This window comes from Podarcis filfolensis (assembly GCF_964270895.1).
Source record: "Podarcis filfolensis genome assembly, chromosome: 5".
Lineage (NCBI taxonomy): Eukaryota > Metazoa > Chordata > Lepidosauria > Squamata > Lacertidae > Podarcis > Podarcis filfolensis.
Window position 1 is genome coordinate 10,092,869 of NC_139608.1, and position 23,292 is coordinate 10,116,160.

The 23,292-nt window shown below is 43.7% G+C and overlaps 1 protein-coding gene across 6 annotated transcripts in view; it reads right to left on the reverse strand.

The window, feature by feature from the left end:
* Positions 1-10,405, reverse strand: part of FXR1 (FMR1 autosomal homolog 1) — a 30,384-nt gene extending 19,979 nt beyond the window's left edge. Inside the window, exons 1-3 of one of the 6 annotated variants that reach the window (XM_083613268.1) lie at positions 10,304-10,405; positions 9,850-9,991; positions 9,375-9,474 (exon numbers count right to left, since the gene is read on the reverse strand). In XM_083613268.1, coding sequence (XP_083469394.1) covers positions 9,375-9,425 — 51 coding nt within the window. In that variant the 5' untranslated portion in view covers positions 9,426-9,474; positions 9,850-9,991; positions 10,304-10,405. Of the gene's footprint in view, positions 1-9,374; positions 9,790-9,849; positions 10,252-10,303 lie in introns of those variants that run through there. The other 5 variants (XM_083613271.1, XM_083613267.1, XM_083613269.1 and 2 more) reach the window with 5 other exon arrangements.
* Between the last annotated feature and the right edge of the window lie 12,887 nt (positions 10,406-23,292).

Here is a 23,292-nt window from a genome sequence, read left to right on the forward strand (position 1 = left end):
CAAGTTGCTGCATATCTCTTTTTAGAAATTAAACATTGCCCCAGCTCAGTAGCAAATAGTCCATACATAACTAGAGAACACAGAGCATAAACTCCCTTTCCCCCAAAATCCTGAGTTTTTCCCAACTCCTGTCCAGCAGCTCTTCACAATGATAATACTTCTCCCAATCAAACTCTCTTGACATAGATGAGCTCTTCATTCTGTTCATCCACTTCATCAACAAAGGGCTTCATTTTTGCCAGAGAAGAGAATAGCAGGAATCTGCTTTCAGCATCAAGCTAAAAGGCTACTAGTTTTCCCTCCACTCAAGTAATCCACTTCAAGTTTTCTGGCAGCCTAACTCAGCTGCTGTAATGCAACCTCCTTTTCACAACTCCATCTCCTGCTGCTGTGCTAACAGCTGATCCTACAATCTCAAGTCCATTGACTTTGCCTTAAGCATGTTTCATTCTACACAGGATTGAGCTGTAAGCCTCACAATATACAGCTCAGGTCCCAGGGGCGTTGTTATTCACCAAAATGAAAATCATCCATGCCTTCAAATTCATGGAGGAAAAGGCTGTATCAGTGACTACTAGCCAGGATAGACATGCTCTGCCTCCACAGACTCAGGTCGTACTTGCTGGTTGGCCACTGAGAAAAGAGGATGCTGAACTAGATGGTCATTGGTCCATCACAGCAGGCTGTTCTTATTAACTACAGTGGCTACATTCACATGTCATGTTAAGTCAAACCTTGGCTTAGCATGAATGCACTAGTTCCCAAGAAATAGGTTTCAGCTAATCTGCTCCTCCACTGATTAAAAATAGAAGCAAAAGCTTGCAAACTCCTTCTCATGACCACACCAGAAAAATGTGGGAACTTGAGGCTCACCTAGGCTTATTTCTACAGTGCTGAACACTACAGTCTGAAGAAGCCCACTGAGAACCAAGAAATTTTTCACAGTGGACTATGCTGTAAAATACAACATGCCAATCTTAAAATTATACAAAAACTATGGAGCTTAAAAAGAAAAGGAAAAAAGCAGACTCACAAGGAAAGAAGGAAAAATGTAGCTATTGCCGAGATGCCACCAGAGCACTAAGCAGCAGAACAGGGTCCAAGAGAACATAATGCTATGGATCTTGTCCACAGGCAGTATTAAAAACTCAGATATATAATCTAATCGCGAAATGGCACCTTAAACCTACATTGCAGTCACCACAGTGTAATGCCTAGGTACTGTTGGATTTTTTTGTGGTGGACATTTATTGTTATTATTATTAATTTCATTTCTATACAGATTTATATTTTAAAGAACAAATCTCAAGACTGTTTGAAGAACAAATCTCAAGCCACTGCATTAAGAGAGCCTTGAACCTGTTACAGATGCAATCCATCATCTGGTCTCAGTACTGGATTTCCTCAAAATCCCCAAAGTTTTTAGCTTTGTGGTTGCATCCCAATACTTCAGCCTACAAGTTGCCAACTTTAATCTAGTTGCACGTGCTAAAGTTCCACTGAAACCTATGAGATTTAAGTGAATGGAGCTTTGATCAGCTTGTGAACTTCCAAGGACAATCCAGGTAGCCACTGCTGGAAGACAAAATGCTAGATCAGGGGTCAGCAACCTTTTTCAGCCGTGGGCTGGTCCACTGTCCCTCAGACCTTGTGGGGGGCCGGACTATATTGGGGGGGGTGAATGAATTCCTATGCCCCCACAAATAACCCAGAGATGCATTTTAAATAAAAGAACACATTCTACTCATGTAAAAACACGCTGATTCTTGGACCGTCCACGGGCCGGATTGAGAAGGCGATTGGGCCGCATCCGGCCCCCGGGCCTTAGGTTGCCTACCCCTGTGCTAGACAACAATTATGATGTTCGTACAGCTCTTAAACATTCACCTTTGTTTCTGGTCTAACTACCCCATTATCACCCTGACTCTCACACCTCTCTCCTTGACAAACTATTCAGCTTGTCAACATCAACAATAATCCCAATGCCAAAATTCAAGCATCTTACATATCCATTCAACAAGAGCAAAAAGGATATTCATAAATGCAGCCCTCATATGCCCTATACAGTGGTACCTCGGGTTAAGAACTTAATTTGTTCCGGAGGTCTGTTCTTAACCTGAAGCACCACTTTAGCTAATGGGGCATCCTGTTGCCACCGCGCCACTGGAGCACGATTTCTGTTCTCATCCTGAAGCAAAGTTCTTAACCCGAGGTAATATTTCTGGGTTAGCAGAGTCTGTAACCTGAAGCGTATGTAACCTGAAGCGTATGCAACCCAAGGTACCACTGTAGTTTGAAGCTATGGAATGTAAGATATTCCACATAATCAGGACAAATTAAAAAATAGCCCCTCTAAAGCCCTCTGCTCATGCTAAATGGATGGAGGACAACCACAAATAACGACTGACTCGTAAGCCCAGCCAACATTTGTAGATGCCAGTTTGACAACCCCGGTGTACTGAGATTCAACAAGACCTTGTTAAGAACAGAGCAAGTAAACTTAGAATTCAGGGATTTGGAGGGATTTCAAAATCACAGTCAAAATCACAGGCTGAAAATAACTTTGCTTCCTCATTTCTTGCTACATTACACGTTTAGAGCTTTCTATTTCTACCTTTAACCAAACCACTCGTGTTCCCTGGGCTGATGTTTCCGTTTGCTTCATAAATTCTGGAGGGGGGGAAGTGAATGGGAGGAACATGTATCAGGTTCAACTGCCAGCCTGGTTAAGACTCCTGTCTAAAACCCTGCAGAGCTGCTATCAAGTTAGTGACAGCATACTGAGCTAGACAGACCAATGGCTAGACTCGGTATAAGGCAGTTTCCTGTGTTCCTTTGTGGTATGGTGATTAAGAGTGTTGGACTAGGAGCTGGGAAATCAGGATTCAAATCTTCACTCACATATGAATGTCACCAGTCACTGCCTCTCAGCCTAACCTCACAGGGTTGTTGTGAAGATAAAATGAGATGGAGAAAACAATGCATAGGACCTTGAGCTCCGTGGGGAAAGGTGAAATATAAATGTAATAAATAAATAAAGTTATAATAAACTTACAAGTATGGGTTCAACTTAGTTATTTGTAATTTGATTCTATGACCTTGATGTGCACACACCAGTAAACTTTAGAATCTAAATCAAAGCTCCAACGACGACTCTCAATGTTTGTGTCACTGGTATATTGGTGTATCAAAGGAAATACTGGACCATAACTGAGCAAATGCAGGGCGGGGGGAATACTGGATCAATACTGAGCAAATGGGGGGGGGGTGTCAGGGGAAACTGTGTCCTTCAAGACCCAGAATAAATTCAAACATGCATAACTGGGAAGTTATAGCTATAGAACTGTTCATCATGCTTCACATTGCTAGTTTGAAAACACCCCTGCAATGAGCATCCCATAAAAAGGGGGTTTGATCTATTCACGCAAGTGTGCACTGAAACAGGCTCCTCATATGATACTGTAATTTCCACATAAGAACTATACTATCTCATTTATGCACATCTGATCACTTTATGATGAAACATGAAGCATGCCAAGTTTCTCAAATAAAAACAAGTGTATGAATTCTATACTGATCAAGAATCAGTATAGAATGAAATTTGTACTATGTTGTACTTGGCAGGAGTTCAACCAACATAAAAGCTTTAATGATCTGAACAACGAAGAATTTGACAGTTTATTTCAGGAATGGAAAGGCTTTGCCCTTCAGATGTTGTTGGATTCCTCTTCCCATCACCATTAGCCTAGATCAGTGGTGTCCAAACTTTTTTCAAAGAGGGCCAAATTTGATGAAATAAAGGGACATAAAGGCCAACCAAAGTTGGTGACCTTTTCTTAGGATTGAAGTTGTTGAGGTTTTTTTAGGATTTTAGCCCACGAAATAAACTGCCGCAGGGGCCGGATTGAACAGCGGGCCAGATTAGGCCTCCAAAACAGACTTTAGTCAATAGTCATGGATAATGGGAGTTGTAGTCCAACATCATCTATAGGGCCACAGGTTCCTGATCCCTGGTTTAGCAGATTCATTTTATCAGAAGTCAATGTCACATCACAAAGTCCTTTGAAAAAAAATCATAGATATATTGAGACCATTATTTTGAAAACCTCTCCATTTCTCTGAATATGTTAGTTGTCCAGAAAACTATTCTTATTATGCTACTTTGTACACTGGGATTTCAAACTGATTTTTCAAAATCATAATACACCCAAAGGAAAAAATAGTGTTGTACAGGGGCATAACACGAAATAAAATATTTAACTTCCTATTTTCTCAAGAGCCTCTACTATCAAAACCAGATAACCTAAAATAAGCTTACAGCTATGCAACTTGCCTGTGACTATAAGATAGCCAAGTAAAGCTCAATCCAAAAGAGATATGACTCATGGGCAGCAGAAAGTAAAAAGTACTGGTAAAGAACAAATACAGCTCAAAGTAACCACTGGAAGCAGATATTAAAGCATAGTTCCAAAATTGCAAAAATCTATGTATCATTTGAACTTGACAAAAAAATTGTGCCTTCTTCCATTGAGTATGACACTGTCCAGTTTCTAACCTGCACTAATTTAACAATGGCTAGTGCAATGCAAGCTATTTCATTGCAAAGTTCTTCTGAAATTGTAAACATCATCCAATATTAACACTGGATTTCCCATAACATTTTTGGCAAAAGTTTGTTCTAAAACTCTGATTTCACAATTCTTGACAAAAATAGTCAGTCCTTTGTTGTTGGCATCTGTCTATCTCGGGATACAATGGAAAAAGGTGTAAACTCAAACTGTTGAGAGATTTACACCACCTGCTGTGGCTGTTGAGAATGATATGGCAGAGACATACTTTACTGCAGCTGGGGCAGATGAAGGCATCTGATTGTACTGCTACAGGCACACCATGGTATGTCTTCCGTCTGCACTCCTCCCTGCAGTCATTCCTCCTTTGGTCACTACTGTGGTATACAACCTGACTGTTCGCCTCCAGGCACTGTGGTCTTCTGCAAGGGATTCAAGTTTGCAGACCTCTTTGTAATGCAGAGAAGGTACCTCATGAGAGAGGAATTAATACTGGCTTTCAGCATTTCTGTCCTGGGGCTTTACCACATGCCTGAGAGTTGATCGGGTTCTTCAGTTCATCCAGGGAGGGAGGGAAATCCAGCTCTTCCAAGAAAGGCAGAGTCTGGATGCTATCAATTGCTTTGTTGGAAACCATGTTTTCCTGGGAGTACAGTTCTTGATAGTGCTCTGCCCATCACTTTATCTCCCAACAAGGTTTTCAGCGGTGCAGTTTTCCTGCCTGTTGGTCCAAAGGCTGTCTTCATGCCTTCAAAATTACATCTTGTGATGCTTGCCACACTAAGAAAGGCAAGAATTGCTAAATAATGTGCCAATATAAAAACACTACTAAAGGTAATTTTCTGGAAACAGAGTAAAATATTCCCCAAGGATCTCAGTAGCTTGTAAATGATTATGAACTGACCACTGTACACAGAGGAAAAACCTGAAAAGTGCTGATATTCAATCTGACTTTGGAAGAGTACATAAGAAAAGCCTTGCTGGATTATATCAGAGGCCTTTCTAGTCCAGCGCTGCTTCCCACAATGATCAACCAAATGCCTATGGAAAGTCCACAAGCTCGGTGTTGAGGGCAACAGCCCTCTATTGCAATTGTTCAACAGCAACTGGTATATTGGAGGCAGTATACAGACATAACTAGTAGCCACTGAAAGGCTTAACCTCACTAGAATTTGGCCAGTCCCATTTTAAATCCTTCTTAAATTGAAGTTGATGCTAGTGCTTCCAGTCAATTTTAACAATAGTAGCACCACAGAGATTTCAGTGCACAGGCATACCAATTCTTGAAAGTACCAATGGCAGTGTCAGAAACTCTCATATATATAAGCTAGGCGCCAAATGGCTCCTTAAACCAGGGTTAAAGTTGCCAAAAAGGAATGCCTAGTTGCCATTTTTGGAGCAGACAGCTCAAAAGTCATATTTTGCAATACAACTTTTTGGTTCCTAAAGCTCATTCTGATTGTGAAGATAAAAGAGGCTTCCTCAACCCCAGCCCTCCAGCTGTTTTGAGACTACAATTACCATCATCCCTGACCATTGGTCGTGCTAGCTAGGGATCATGGGAGTTGTAGGCCAAAAAAACATCTGGAGGGCCAAAATTGAGGAAATCTGAGATAAACTATAACTGACAGAATTCTACAGGACGTTTTCCTAGTGTATGAAAGCAGTCCAGATCCGAGGATCCCCCAGGCATGCACCTCCAGATGGTGGAGATGTCAGGCACCATCCTGGCATCTTCACTTGGTTGCAAGTGGTCGATAGCAGGTGCAAAATGCGTCTGGCACCTGGTGAGTTTCGAAAATGCTGGTGCCAATTTATGGCTACAGGGTTTCTAAGGCTAGCTTCAATTTGAAATCAAAAGTACCTGCATCAACTGAAAAAGTAAGTCACCTTTTTTTTTTTAGTAACTGGAGACCAGTCCACACCAGATTAAAAATAAATAAATAGCAACCATCTTTAACTGGAAATAAATAACTGTTGATAGCTTCCATATCCATAAACTATATTTCTGGTTATTTATTCATTGTTATAACAGGTGGGAAACTTGTGATACTCCATGTGTTGTCAGATCCCCCAATTCCCATCACTCCAGCCAGCATGACCAAAGGTCAGGGATGATGGGGGATGTGTTCCAGTAACACCTGAATAGCCACAGGTTTCACAGCCATGTATTAGGTCATGAACAAATCAAGCCCCATATGGCAGCTTACCAATAACGGATATATTTTAAAAATTCATCCATCTGAGCGCTCTGAAGCAATTATTGTCCAACAGGTATTGTGGACTACAAATCTCATTGTCTCCAATTACTGGCACACTGACTACGGCTGATGGGAGTCAGGAATCTAACAATATCTAAAGAGCTACAAGTTGCCCTTCCCTGTTGTAGATAAACATGCTGGGTGAGGGAATCTTAAATAGCCATAATTTTGAAACAAGAATCGGAACCGTTTCAACTTGGATCCCAGGCCCACCTATAGGCAAAGGGCTACTTACAGGAGTAGCTAACAACTCCACAAATGCTAAAAGGCGATGTCTTAAATGCTCTGGAAATCCTGGCTTTACATGAGCAGCAACTAGGCCCAAGCAATGTTCACTTTTAAAATGTGCTGTGATCCATGATAATAACCATATATGCCTGGTATGTGGCTGCCTGAAGCTATTATCACTGATTAAATTCAGTCTCAGTGAGACCTTGTATTACTTTTACCACCAACAAGGAGTTCCAACTATTATTGCCAGTAGGTTGGTTTTATTTAAATCACAGACTTACCATTCTGAAAACACCTTCCTCCTCCTTCCATCTGCACACATGAAAAAGCAGAATAGAAAACTGACTTCTTCAAAAATAAATGCTTGTGCTAGTTGAGCGAGGAAGCTTCAAGGCCAAACGAATTCAGCAAAGTATAAACATAATTTCATCACATGTACATACTGAAGTTGAACAAAATTTTCAAAATGCTGAGTGAAAAACTTTCACATAACATGGCACTAAACTTGAACCTTCTTACATATAAACTGATGTTGTCAAATCACATCTCTCATCAAGCCTGCAATTGCTGTCTTTGAAAAGTCATCCACATATCACAAAAACGAATTCCAAATTTTTACTATGACTTTGCATTTGAAAATATCTTAAGATATGCCTTTCAACACTCCTGGAGTCACAAAACTAAAATATGGCACAGGTATGTTGCAGAAGGTCATAAAGAAATAAAATGGCAGGCAAAATACTTCTCAGAAATTCCTGACACCACTAACCAGTAAAAAGGCCCTACTGAGAAAATATATAAATTTTAGAACAAAGGAACTGCCTATATTCTGATATATTTGTAAAGCTTATATAAGACTTTAAATTTTTTTATTCCACAGATGAAGAGTAGGATCCATGTTGATAAGTATATGAATTCAAGTACAAAATGCAAATGTAGTGTAATTAGAGTTTCAAAACTTTATTACAAGGGAGTCCCCCTCACCTTAAGTTTTACAAAATTGCCATTGGTATTGCATGGAATGTCAACTAACAACAAACTTTAAATTCCCATCACATTTACATGAGTTATACTTGCCACAACACCCACCCAAAACACAGACATAGTGAATAGTTTTGCTGTAATTAGCATACATTTATGATTAAGTATAAATAAAACTTTCACAGTGCGCAGATAAAACTGTAATTCACAATGCTGGCTCCTATCAGTGCTCCTGTAGAGGAACAGAGGCCTCACGCCATAAAAAGGTCTAGGATTTTCAAGCATCCAAGGCTTGGCTTAGGGAGAAAGACTGACAGCAACAGCTGAGAGTATCCTGTATTGATCCTGTAACATCCTGGCATACCAGGGAGGGTGGCAGTGAAGAAAGCTTTCTGGTGACATAAATAAACTCAAGAGTCTGTAAAAGTATTATGGTTGTCGTGCATTCCTAACTTTATGCAGGAGTGGCATATTTAAAACAGAATAACTTGCATTTTGGGTGAAGAATCCCACACCTTTCAACCTACCTCTAGCCCTAGCTTGCACAAATGTTCTCTAAAACCCAAACCACAGCAGTGGGTCTACTTATCACCAGAGGTGTGACTCCATGCTGCCTGACCTGAATCTAATATTAGTAAAGGGATATAAAATGTATTTTGACTCACAGCAGAGGGCACCCCCCACACGTGACTCATAACACCCCCACCCCACCCGTGTCCTCCTTGGGGCACTGAACACAATGAACACACTACAGTAAAATAAAATTCAGAAGCTCCCTTTCCCACCCCCACCCCACTTTTATCAAGGTAACAAGGCCAAAAAAAAGCCTTCCGACATAAAACCCTCCAAAAGAGGTTTCTCAAGGTGCTTCACAAAGTCAGCCCTGGCCTGCCCTGTCCCGGGAAACGAAGGGAAGCCCCTTCGCACGTTACACCGTTTTCCAGGAGTGTCCAAAACGAAAAAGCGTTACCTCAACACTGCGGGGACACGTAACGCACCCAGAACTTGGGCTCTCCCCACGACCTCTCCCCTCACCCGTGTCCCACCCACCCACAAGCCCCTCCCAAAAGCCACACACCACACCGCCCCGCACCCCTCGCCTCACACACCTTTTATCCTCCCCACCCACCCACCCCAAAAAAGAAACCGCTCAACCTTCCACTGTCTGCCCGCTCCGGCCTGGGCCAAAGGCTCCCCCGCTCCGAGGGTGGCTGCCGAGGGCCGCCCTTCCGCCCACTCCTCCGGCCCCAACCCCGCAGTAACGGGCCGTCCCCGTCCCCCCCTCCGAGGCCGCTCCTCCCCGGGCTCCCGGCGGCGAGAGGGCGAGGCGTACCTTGTAGAAGGCCCCGTTGGAGCCGCGCACTTCCACCGTCAGCTCCTCCATGTTGGGGCCGCAAAGGACGCCGGGACGGGCTTCTAGAAACTATCTCCACCTGAGGGGGAGAGAGCGAGAGACTGGAGGGAGGGGAAAGAGGGAGGGACGGGGCGCCCTCGGGGCTTTCCCCCCTTCCTCACACCCGACGCAGGCCCAGGGCCGAGGGAGGAGCGGCGCAGGCGGGAGGAGGAGGGCAAGGGGCGGGCGGCGCCGCCCTCGAGTCTCAGCCGCCGCCGCCGGCGACTCACGGAGGCGGAGGGATCTCCGCTCCCTCAGGCCTCGCCGCCCCCACCTCCGCCTCGCGCGCGCCTCAAGGGCGGGCGACGCCTCCTCAGGCCGCGAAACGGGAGAAACAAGATGGGGGACGAGGGCTCGTTTCCCCCGCTCCCTTGGAGAGCCAGGAGGCGGGCGTTTTGTTCTTATTTTATGCTACCTTTCCTACTAAGCGGGAGTTGCACCGCCTCGTTCTCCTCCTTCTCACGACGTCCTTCTCCCGCTTCTTCGCGCACACGCGAAGAGAAACGCCGCCTCGCGCGACGGTTTGCTCCAGGAAAGCCCTCGCAGGCGGGGGCGGCCTGTGGGGGGGGGGGAAACGCTGGTTAAAGGCGCCTTGAATCAAACCCGAAGGGGGAACAAGGGTGGGATCCGCGCGCCCACATCTATAGAGGGGCGGCCTCGGCGCAGTCGCTGGGCCCGTGACGGGAGATAAGCTGCGTTCAGACGTGCACGCAGAGGTGCTGCCTGTCCCCGCGCGCTGTTGGGCCGTGGGAGTTGCCGCCGGCCGCAGCGAGAAAGCGCGCAAACGCGCCAAGCTGAGGGCAGAGTCGCCCTGGCCCAAATGAGCTGTTGGCTTTGTTGACACGCAAGATTAAAGAGTCGTTGGCTACCTGCAAAGGTCTCTAGGCCAGTACCGTGTTTCCCCGCGCACAGAGACCAGAGGTTCACCAGCCGGACGTGGAGGCAAGCGCCCCAAACTTGAATGTAATCTGGGTGTTAAGCCGGGGGGGGGAAGCGGGGCGGGGTCCGGATCCAGCTGACCTGCTTTTCAAAGTGTTGTTTTCACTGAACGCACCTGAGATCAGCGCCCAAATCCATCGCAATGTTTGCATACATGCGCTTTGCGACTGCAAGGGGGGCGTTGTATTCCATACTCTGCCACGAAACTCTGAAACTTCTTTAATAAGAGCCTCTCGGAAGCATCTTGGCAGCGTTTTGCGGAGATCACTGCCTGGCCATACTAATGTGCACGCAAAAATAATCTAAAACCTGCAAATAATTAAACTGACATAAACCAAAATGCCATCAGAATAATTCGAGTAAAACAGATGAGAAAAAGCTGAAAAGCTTGAGAGAAGAAAAGCATTGAGGGAGAGTGGTATTGAACCCCACGGAGCACATGCTGCTTTTTTTTAACCACAGATTAGAGTTCCTGGTGCAGTAGTAGTGGGGAAAGGCCAACATTATAATAAAAAATAGAAGAATGTTTGCTGCAATTAGGCCCACTGTTACTTTCGTACTAGTTTTCTTCCCTGCCGTTCACTATGATGCAATGGTGGGCACAAGAAATACTTTTGAAGTGTGTTAAAAGTGAAACAAAACATTTATTTGTCTTCTTTCTAGACCACCCATAAGAGATTCTTAAAAAGAATCTAGATAAAAACAGTCCTATAATGCTATTATCAGGGACAATGAAAAACTAATTAGGTAACTTAATGCTTAATTTAAAGGCGGGGGACTATGTTGCAAGTAGTTCTTTGCAAACTATTTATGGTAGATTGTCCCCAGTGGAAATGCGTCCAGGTTGCACCTAGACATGCAACAGAAAAGCTACTCTTCCTTTGAAAATACAAAAGCCTAAGTTTTGAAATTGCTAAGATTCTGCTAATTTAAAAAGAAATTGACAGAGTCACGAGAAGCACCCACAAGGCTATATTTGGAATATTATTCATAGTTCTGGACCGATAATGATAAGGCTTACCTTGGTGTGCTGCAATCTACATGTGAATTTGCCTGATTAAAGTTGTTTGTGCTGGAAATATAAATGTCGGAGTGTTTAGGAGGCAAAGTGTATTTCACAGGCTGATGTGGAGGGCCAGTTACTGCTTCAGGGGAAAAATTAAAACATTTTGAGGGGACTGGGCTAAGGAAGGAGCAACACAGAACAATTGAAGCTTGAAACGTTGATTATACCAAATCCTTTTTAAGTTTACATGATTAATGTACATGTGACTGAATGTGACTCAGTAGACTGATGCACAACACTCTTTGCCTGAAATAATAGGATTTAAGTCAACAAGCAGCCTGATTCTCAGGGTTCTCAGACTTGCTCTCACCCATGTTCTGCCTAAAAGCAGCAAGGCCTACCCCTTTCCATAGAATTTCCATAGAATTAAGGAGGCTGGTAGAGAAAGGATTGTTACAGCATGCATCTGGAATGCTTCTTGGAACCCATAGATTGGTTTCAGTGGGATGAAATAATTTTAAAGCGGCATTATTGTTGACAACCAGTCAACAGCCATTTGTGGGACTGAGAAGCAACACGGGGCAGTAATATACCTAAAATGGCCAATGGTGCACATACGCTTGTACATGTCTGGATATCTATGGGTTATTCAATGCTTGGACCTGGTTCACACATGCACAAATATTTCATTATTTCTAATCTCCAGATTTTATTTCACTTTATGATTGGCAGTAATGTGAAGCACTAGTAAAAAACAAACAAACCTCTAATCATCTGCATCCTTACTCACAGAATAAGGAGCAGAAAATGCATTAGTGATCGTGATGATATAGCCCCAATAAAAATTAAGCACCAAGACTGCTCTGTTTATAAACTAAACTGAATTTGCCCTGCTGTCAAATGTTCCAGGTCATCTGCCAACAAAGTTATAAATTGTATTCTCCGATTCCACTGGGTTTCTTTTGCATCCTTTGAGCTCTGAGGTTAGAGTCTGCTCCAAACTGCAATTTGTACCACATTCCATAATAATCCTAGCTAACTGGGTTTTCAGCCTGTCACCGAAACACTGGGATTTCCCCTCCCCCTGCTGGGTAGAATTGGTACTTCCAAGCAAAAGTCTTTTTCCAGCATGGGAAATGTTAGTGAAGACTGTAGGAGAGAAATGGCCGAGTGTTAGATGCTGAATACATTAAAACGTTATTAATAAAACTGGGCTAGTAGGAGACTAATGAGAGGAGGGAGAAAAGAGACATGAGAAGGCAGAAATGAGATGGACAATGAATAATAGAAAGGACAAAAGAGAATACAGGGCAGTGCAAGAGAAAAAAGAGCTGAAAATATATTTCTGTGTGCATGTTATATATGTGACAATCTTCCCTTTGAGAAAAGTCAGCATGATCCAGAGGCCTAGGAACTTTAGGGGCAAATCTTACAATTTCTGTGAACTTCCACGGCCACATCCGTAGTATGTATTTAAAGCACTACTTTCCCCAAGGAATTCTGGGAACTGTAGTGCTGAGAGTAGTTAGGAACTGCCACTCACAAAGCTATAATTCCTAGCACCCTTAACACGCTATCGTTCCCATGATTCTTGGGTGGGGGGGGGACTATGGCTGTTAAAGTGGTATAAAGACTCAGCTATACAGCTGCAAATGAAACATTTGAAGTGCAATATACAATGTGACACTAGATCAGGGGTTGTCAGCCTGGTCCCTACCGCTCACTAGTGGGTGTTTCAGGATTCTAGGTGGGTGGTAGGGGGTTCTACGGCACAAGCTGAATCCTTCCATTGAGCACTGGTGGGCGGTAAGGAAATTTTACCATCAAGAAAGATGCATTTCAGGCTCAGTTTCTCAACTGTAAAATATGAAGTGTAGAGGTGGACTTCATAGGGCTGTTCCCGTGCTGGTTTCTACAGCAGCCCAATAAGATAAGGCACCATACTTATTTTGCAGTTGGAGAGTGACCATTCAGATTGGAGTAATTTTAGTAATACATTGTTAGTAATACATTTAGTAATACATTTAGTAAGGCATTGTTATGACAACTGCCCTGGGATTTGTTAATTTTTTTAAAGAGCAGTGTATAAATAAACAAATGATGGAGCATAAAATGATGTATGAGGGTGCTCCTTTGTCCAGAGAAGGACAAAAGCAATTATGTTTCTCCCCACATGGCTGCTTCTTTGGAGAGCAGTCACTGTTTTGTAAAATTTGCTGATTCATATTCCACGTTTTTGGAACATACATTTAAAGCACCCCACCCCAAAAGAATCCGGAGAACTATAGTTTACACCTCACAGAGCTATAATTCTCAGCACCCTTAACGTACCTTTACACTTCCTATGATCCTTTGGGGGAAATTACTCTACAAAGTCTTTAAATGTATGGCATGTTTTCAACCTGATATGGTGGACCTGTGCATGGGCTGCACTACATCGAAAGATGGGAGTTCACCTGACTTAATATTCCTCCTAAAAATAATACTCCCAAACCCTCCCTCTGCATAGATAACTATCATGGAAGACAGTTCTAGCCTATCCTTCCCCCAAAATTGAATTACCACAGGGCAATGGAGGCTTGCCCACCCCTTACCTTTCAAGCATTTGGAGCTGGAGTAAAGGGTAATGTGTACACAGTCTTGGGCACCAAGTAATATTTTGTGAGATTACCTCCTACACTTCATATTTAGCAGATGAAGAACTGAGGCTGAAAGAGTGGATGACTCGTTCAAAGCTACCAAGGAAGACCATAGAAATGAGAGTTTTGCCATCGTCCAGCCATCCAGACACAGAGGTTCACCTCTGAGGGCCTTCTGGAGGTTCCCAGAGCCAGTGTGGTGTAGTGGTTAAGAGCGGTGGACTCATAATCTGGTGAACCGGGTTTGATTCCCCGCTCCTCCACATGCTGCTGCTGGGTGACCTTGGGCCAGTCACACTTCTCTGAAGTCTCTCAGCCTAACTTACCTCACAGAGTGCTTGTTGTGGGGGAGGAAGGGAAAGGAGATTGTTAGCCGCTTTGAGACTCCTTCGGGTAATGATAAAGCGGGATATCAAATCCAAACTCTTCTTCTTCTTCTTCTTCTTCTTCTTTTTCTTCTTCTTCTTCTTCTTCTTCTTCTTCTTCTTCTTCTTCTTCCTTCACCGCGAGAAGTAAAGTTACAAGGAACCAGACAAAAGGCCTTCTTGGTAGTGGCACCCACCGTGTGGAATGCCCTCCCATCCGATTTCAAACAGATAAACAACTATATAACTTTCCAAAGACATCTGATATCGGGAAGCTTTTAATTTTTGATATCTCATGTTGCAGGCTTCCCAGGGTGATTGGAACAACGCAGTCAGATGGGTGGAGTATAACTAATCTATTATTATTATACTGTAACCAATAATGTGTCCTCTGGACCACACCAACATAAACTGAGGACAAAGGATAACTTTGACAAACAAAAGTCAAGATAATGTATCCATATCTAGGGCTTCATAATAATCCTCGAGAACCCTACAAATATACCTGTTGAGAAGCAATTTGGAAATCTCCACACATGTTTAAGTCTGAATTACAGGTGCAGCAAGGGCCACGTCCTGCTGTAATTGAAAATGTTCCCTAAGTCAGTCTCTGCTTTATATATATATATTTAAAACCCTGTATTTTTGTTAGATCAATTCTGCTTCTTTTACCCAATTTAAACTACCTCAGCCTTTAATGGGAATTTTCCCCCAAGTTCCTTTTTTTTTTTTGGTAAAACTTTATTATGTTTCATTGCCCCCCTTCTTTTGAACATTGGTTCTCAGAAAGCTCTGTGTGAAATTTTTAGAAGGTTTTTAAACATTGGTGAAGATAGATGCATATATTGAACTCAAAGGACCTTATTTTAAAAGAAATTTGCCAGATACCCAGACCTCTGGTTGGTGATGCTCATTCAAGGATACAGAATCCATCAGCCACATTATTATTTCTACATCTGAACTTTTTTTTTTTAATGTAGCAGATAGACTTGAAACTTACAGGGTCATTTGCCCAGCATGTAATGGAATGTCCTGAGTTATAGATTCTAATTAGCTCGACCATCTTCAATAGGCTTGTACCACCAGCGCTGTCTTACCGATTTCCACTTGGCTTTATCTGTTTCTTCTTTGTTACAGCTGCAACCTGATCTTATCAATCCTTTGATAAGAAATATTTCAATTACCCCAGGGAGAAGCTTTCAGCTTTATGAAGCATTGATGTCTTCCCCATTTGTTCTTCTGTTGAAGAGCACTTCAAAAGAAGAGTTTCAGGGGAAGTAATCTGATAAAATTAGGATAAAGTCTTGTGGACTTTCACTGCTGATCCTCTCTCACACACAGTCCGCCTGTAATCTGAGCTGAAGAATCTGCCAACTCAGTTACAGCAAGGGCTCTGCATTCCTTTAACTGTAGAAAAGATGTGTACCTTAAAACTTGGAGGGAAACTATATGTTACATGCCTGTTTTTGTGAGGTTGTGGGGGGGGGTTAAAGGAAAAAAAAGAATTAGAAAGCTCACATTTTGGACAGGACAGAGCAGTTGCAAGGGAGGAAGTGCTTAACTCTTTCCTCAGCGGCCATATCCCCCTTTCAAAACCACGCCTGCCCCAAGTTGCCCCACAGTGGAGAGGTGTGTGTGATTACCCTTTTAGATAAACAAAAAATGATGTTCCACTCAAAATTGCAGGCTTCTGAAACTGCATTTAAAAAAATAAAAACCTGGAACATATTGCTATAAATTGGAGGGGGGCAGTGGATGAATCCCAAACCGGAATTAAGATTGCCGGAAGAAATATCAACAACCTCAGATATTCAGATGACACAACCTTGATGGCAGAAAGTGAGGAGGAATTAAAGAACCTTTTAACAAAGGTGAAAGAGGAGAGCACAAAATATGGTCTGAAGCTCAACACCAAAAAAACTAAGATCATGGCCACTGGTCCCATCACCTCCTGGCAAAAAGAAGGGGAAGAAATGGAGGCAGTGAGAGGTTTTACTTTCTTGGGTTCCATGATCACTGCAGATGGTGACAGCAGTCACGAAATTAAAAGACGCTTGCTTCTTGGGAGAAAAGCAATGACAAACCTAGACACCATCTTAAAAAGCAGAGACATCACCTTGCCGAAAAAGGTCCGTATAGTTAAAGCTATGGTTTTCCCAGTAGTGATGTATGGAAGTGAGAGCTGGACCATAAAGAAGGCTGATCACCAAAGAATTGATGCTTTTGAATTATGGTGCTGGAGGAGACTCTTGAGAAGATCAAACCTATCCATTCTTAAGGAAATCAGCCCTGAGTGCTCACTGGAAGGACAGATCCTGAAGCTGAGGCTCCAGTACTTTGGCCACCTCATGAGAAGAGAATACTCCCTGGAAAAGACCCTGATGTTGGGAAAGATGGAGGACACAAGGAGAAGGGGATGACAGAGGACAAGATGGTTGGACAGTGTTCTCGAAGCTACCAGCCTGAGTTTGACCAAGCTGTGGGAGGCAGTGGAAGACAGGAGTGCCTGGCGTGCTTTGGTCCATGGGGTCACGAAGAGTCGGACATGACTAAACGACTAAACAACAAGAAGGATCCCATAAATTCTTGGGTGCCAAATCCTCCCCATAATTCCTGGATTTAGTAAAAGTTAGAAATAATCAAGGTTTGGTTAAACTGTGCCAAACTCTGCTGGATTTCTGACAATAAGAGCTGTTCGACAGTGGAACAATCTCCCTCAGGAGGTTGTGGACTCTCCTTCCTTGGAGGTTTTTAAGCAGAGGTTGGATGGCCATCGTCATGGATGCTTTAGTGCAGGCATAGGCAAACTCAGCCCTCCAGATGGTTTGAGACTACAGTTCCCATCATCCCTGGCCACTGGTCCTGATGGGAGTTGTAGTCCCAAAACATCTGGAGGGCCTTTGCCTGCTTTAGTGAGATTCCTGCATTGCAGAGGATAGAACTAGATGACCATTGGGGTCCCTTCCAATTCTATGATTCGGCTTATCCTAAGAAGCCAGCCCAGCCTGGCATAGTTTGCTGAGTGTGGGAGGAACAAAGCTAATAATTTCCAAGCCCTGAACAGAGACTCTCAGGCCCACCCCTCAAGGGAAAATGAGGAAAGCCCGTCCCTAATGTGACATGTAGCAGAAACAAAAGGCCAGAGTTTGAGGAGGGAGGGGCAGAATTGCAATGGGCATTGAGGTAAGCAAACAGGAAAAAGTGTCAGTTTTACAAGCTGGGGGGATAGGCAGAGCAGAGCAGTCTGTTTTAGGCTACAGAGAGGATCAGACACAACACTTGGGGTCTCTTGGAATCTGAGGCTGCAGCAATGGAAGGAACAGGACTCTCTTGGGATCTGAATGCTCTGCTCTCCACCTACGCTCAGGTTGTGTACGTGTGTAATTAAACCGTATATCACAAGGACACCACCATCTCTGCTGTGCCTCTTTGTTCTGAAAGGAAACACAGACCCTGGTACACACGCCTGGTACCCCTGGAATCTCATACTGCTTGGAGATTGGGGTGGTGCCTGGCTGAAGAAAAAGTTTTTGCCTGGCACCTAAAGATATGTAACAAAGGCACCAGGTGAGCCTCCTTGCAGAGCCACAAGCAGGGAGCCACTGCAAAAAAGGACTCGTTTTTGTGTTGCCACCCTCTGGACTTCTCATGGAGGAACCACACGAAGAAGGGCATCAGGTGATTAGAAGAAGAAGAGTTTGGATTTGATATCCCGCTTTATCACTACCCGAAGGAGTCTCAAAGCGGCTAACATTCTCCTTTCCCTTCCTCCCCCACAACAAACACTCTGTTAGGTGAGTGCGGCTGAGAGACTTCAAAGAAGTGTGATTAGCCCAAGGTCACCCAGCAGCTGCATGTGGAGGAGCGGAGACGCGAACCCGGTTCACCAGATTACGAGTCTACCGCTCTTAACCACTACACCACACTGGAGGAGGGTACCTTACACTCTGATCCACATCATACATTTAATAAACTATATAATGGAAACCTGCGTGATTTGACCCCTGTACCCATGGGTCACTGGGTTTTTGGGGGGGCACAGATCTTTAAAAATAATGGTTATTCCAGCTAAATAGGGATGTTGTTGTTGGCATGCATCTGTCTCGAGAGACAATGGAGTGTGCCTCTGGGGGTGGAAGAATCACAGCACCCACTGCGGCTGCAGAGACTTGGTGACTCTTTACTGCTGCTTTCTGCATTGTTAGGAGTGCAGGGGGAGTGCATCGCCCCCAGCAGCGCAATCCCGGTGGGGTGCCATCGCGCCTGCCCCCCCCCCCACGCTGGGCACCACGCTCCACTGGCTCCAGCTTGGCTGCATGAGTTGCCAGAAGGAGGCGTACAAGGCACCATCCAACTGTTTTAGGGATTCCACTCTGGATTTGTAGGATCTTCTCCTTAGCTACTTCTTCTGCCGAGGATATTCTGCAAGTCAGCGGAAGTTTTGGATCAGAGTTTTCTTTCTCCTAGATGGGCTCCCTTCCCAATTTAAATGATAGGCTTGTCGACCAGTATGGATATATCCTAGAAAGAGCTTTTTATAAAAAGGCATTATCAAAGCAAAAGCAGAATGAAGGTCTGAAGACATACCTATAATAGCTATAGTAAGCAATGGCAATAGTTAGAAGCAATAAACATTTCGTTCGTAATCACCAGGATCACAATGTTGATAACCCCTTAATTCCTGCATGATCCTGAGTTTAAGCCATGTTAACCCTGAAATTGCAAACTCAATGAATATAGTTGAGAAAATATCAAAAGCATTTTACATGTCTCCTGTACAAAAATGTTTTTGAAAAAATTCCTTAAAATAATCCCATTACATTTGAAGTCGCAAGTTTTGTTTGTCCTGTTTCTCTTCTATAAAACTTGTTCTGTTGCCTAGAACGTTGTTAAGAGGGTAGCATCTGATTATGCTTTCTCAGTTCGGTTTCCTCTTCGGATTAAGAAGAAGAAGAAGCTTCAACTGCTGTTGCTTTTGCATCTTCTTCAGTAGCTTTCCCTTATATTAGTAAATGATGACTGCCAGTTCACGCTTCTTCTTTTCCTTTTTAAGCTTTCATAGCGTTTCACAGACGTGTCTTGAAATGGAATCCCTCATTATTGTCTCTATCTTGCAAATTAATTTGTTGCAGCATTTGAAGTTCTAAATGTCTCTTGAAAAAAGGCTGGAACATACAATCCAACAATCTACTCATGATGAGAGTTATAAATGTAAAGAAGATAATCTTTCAGTGGCATGAAAATCCTGTCATTCTTGCTTTACTGTTTTTAAGCTTTGTATAATGCTCTCTCTATGTGTGTGTGTGTCTCTCTCTCTTTCTCCTCCTTCCAGGAAGTTTTACTTCTCCCTAATTCCATAATACTGGGAAGGGCAGAATGGTATCCACAAAGATCGGAAGAAGTAAACAAGGTTGCATACATACAACATTTTATTTTAAAATCAAGACAGACTGAGTACTTCAGGGGATTTTTTTTACGTAGTCAACATGCAATCAAGATTTACAGCATCTCTTTTGCCAGTGAAAAACATCTCTTGAGAAACTGGTTTCATTCTGAAAATAAAAGTGCATTGCAGATTGAGTCTGCATTACCCTGCTGTGTGTCCTTTTGAAAACATATGTAGGTGGAGCCAGCAATGAGGGATTTATCTACACCTACCCAATGACGTGGGGACGCGGGTGGCGCTGTGGGTAAAACCTCAGTGCCTAGGACTTGCCGATCGTATGGTCGGCGGTTTGAATCCCCGCGGCGGGGTGAGCTCCCGTCTTTTGGTCCCAGCTCCTGCCCACCTAGCAGTTCGAAAGCACCCCTAAGTGCAAGTAGATAAATAGGTAGCGCTTTATAGTGGGAAGGTAAACGGCGTTTCCGTGTGCTGCGCTGGTGCTGGCTCGCCAGAGCAGCTTCGTCATGCTGGCCACGTGACCCGGAAGTGTCTTCGGACAGCGCTGGCTCCTGGCCTCTTAAGTGAGATGGGCGCACAACCCTAGAGTCGGACATGACTGGCCCGTACGGGCAGGGGTACCTTTACCTTTACCTTACCCAATGACGTAAGTGGGCGTATTTCAATATTGGAATTGCCACTTCCTTCTTCATTCAGCTGAGGCATGTGCAGGGAGGAAAAGGCATGGATAACCTAATCAAGGGGAGTTTCCAAGTGCACCCAGGATCTAGAAATCAAGACCGAAAGCAGCACCTTGAGGATGAGGATGAAGGATTTTTAGCTACATTTTTGTGCTACACAGTTGAGTGTGTACACATCCCAGAGGAGAAAGAGGACTACTAAGTCTTGCATTGACAACAGAACAACACCATTCTCCTGGGCCAGGGCATGCAATGAATACGCCACATTCCACATGCCACAAGGAATTTGTTCTATCATACAGGAAACTGAGGCTTGGTGGGTGCCTCTGCCAATACTATTCAGAGGGTTCCTGTCGTGCCAGAAGCATGTATGGCATCTGAAATATACTCAGAGTCGAGAGTGGATTTCATGCTCTTTATTCAGCTCATAGTGGTGAGGAGGAATGGAAGTTCCCCCAGAATGTCTGCTTTATATACATTATTTACACAATGGGCTGCACGTGATTGGCTAATTCCGGAATTCTCCTGTAGGCCAATCAGGTTGTGGATTCACTTCCATCTGGAGCTGGATGGGTGGCTCCTGCAGACCAATCATACTGCTGCATTGTTCTAGGACCAACCAGGCTGCTGCATTCTGAATCCAATTGTTCTAGGACCAATCAGACTGCTGCATTTTGGATCCTATTGTTCTAGGACCAATCAGACTGCTGCATTTTGGATCCTATTCAACTCAGTACATAACAGCATCTCATGCAGATTCCTGCATTCTTGATTCCCTGTGCAAACTCAACACATGGCCACAGAATCTTCTGCAATGTGGATGCAGAGTGTTCTGAGCTATGCTTTTAGTGCACACAGGATCAACCTTGCCTTTCCCTCATGGTCCCTCATTCCTCGTCTTGTCAGTGCAGCTGCAGTTAACTCAGATGTAAGAGAACGGCACCCTGCATATTCCCAATAAGGGTGCCAAGTTCAAAGCCAAATAAAAAATCCATTTTCTGTGAAGTTTCCCAATGCTACAGTCTCTCCTGTCTCCTTTCCCTTCCATTCTTGGTCCTTTTACCTGGAATCCTGATCAACTACAGCAAGTTGGGTCATGGAGCGACCGTCAGGGCCAGATCAGAAGCAGACAAAAGACACCACAGCTACTTTCTCTCTATGGTTACCCCTTGCATAGAAGCGGACCAGGATGACAGCTGACTCTTACTTCAACCCTGGCAATGTGACAGCAACCTCCACTGCACCTGAGGGAAGCAGCCTAGCTATAACCCGGGCAGGCTTTGCAGCCCACAGAGCTCTGTCCCTCAAAAAATGATGTCTGAGGTGGCTAACTCACTCTGCCTCATGATTGCTCTGCCTCACGACCCATGGGCTGGTAACCTTAAGACTGGATTACTATAATGCACTCCACATGGGGCTGAAATCTGCTGGTAATTGGAGAATGCTGCAGCTACATCCCAGATGGAGGCGGCCTGTGTTGTGCGCATGTAACACCAGTTCTGAAAGCATTGCACAGGCTGTCAAAATGCTACAGAGACCATTCTTGTACTAGCTGAAAGTCCTAAACAACATGGGGCCTGGTTACCTGAGAGAATGCCTGCTCCCCTATAAAGGAGCCTGCACAAATGGATCAGCCAGGAGATCTCAGCAGTGCAACCTTCTCCTGAAGTTCAATGGGCAGCCACACAGACGAGAACCTCCTCAGAGGGGATACCCCAGCTTTGGAACTCCTTCCCCTCTGCGATACAACAGGTGCCAATAATAATAATAAATTTATTATTTATATGCCACCCAGCCACTCTGGGCAGCTCCCAGCAAAGTATTAAATACAAAATAAAACATCAACCATTTATGACTTCCCTGAACAGTGCTGCCTTCAGATGTCTTCTAAAACTCAAATACTTGTAATATCTGTTTGGCATAGGATGGGAAGGCGTTCCTCAGGGCGGGTGCCACTACTGAGAAGGCCTGATGCTGCTAAATTTCTGGTGCCAGTTAAAGACCTGATTATTTGTCGATGCTTTTCCTGGAGTTTAATGTCCAACTGGAGCACTCTGGTTGTGATCTACCTGCTTTAAGTGGCTGTTTATATATTTTATTCATGCTTTAACTAGTAACCTGAACTGGAAGTTCCTTTTGCAATGAATATCAAGGTAAAAATGTTTTACATGCACACATAACTATAGAGCTGGCTCAACTGGCAACCCCTGGCCCCATAGGCACTTCCTCTCCCACTTTATCGTTGTTCAGATGCTCCAGAGCTGAGCCCCAGAATTTAAAACCAATCTGAGGACAAAGCGTTTTATTTCTGTTATTCCAGATTTTGACTGAAAATGCATCAACGTTAAAAATTGAATATCAGCAAGCATAGGGTTAAAAGGGTTAAGTGTGTGTGTGTGTGTGTGTGTGTGTGTGTGTGTGTGTCACACTCTCTTTCTCTCACACACACTTTTTATTTTATTAATGGGCATTTGAATTAATCAGGTGAAAACATTTCTCCCCCACTAATATTTCATTCTGCTGCTGCCACCTAGGGCATGTTCAGCAATGTATTATGTTTACAAGACAATTTGCAGCTGCAAACAGAGATAAAATATATATTAAGCACAACATAAATAAAGCTTCCACAATAAAATCAAAGTTTAAAAGTTCTCACGATCTGCAATATTTCACAAGCATACATACATACATACATACATACATACATACTCTGGTTTCTCTTCAGATCATATAAATCTTTCACCTTTTACTAAATATTTCCGTGGAGAGGAACATACATACATACATACATACATACATACATAATGTTATTAGTATTCCGCCTTTCC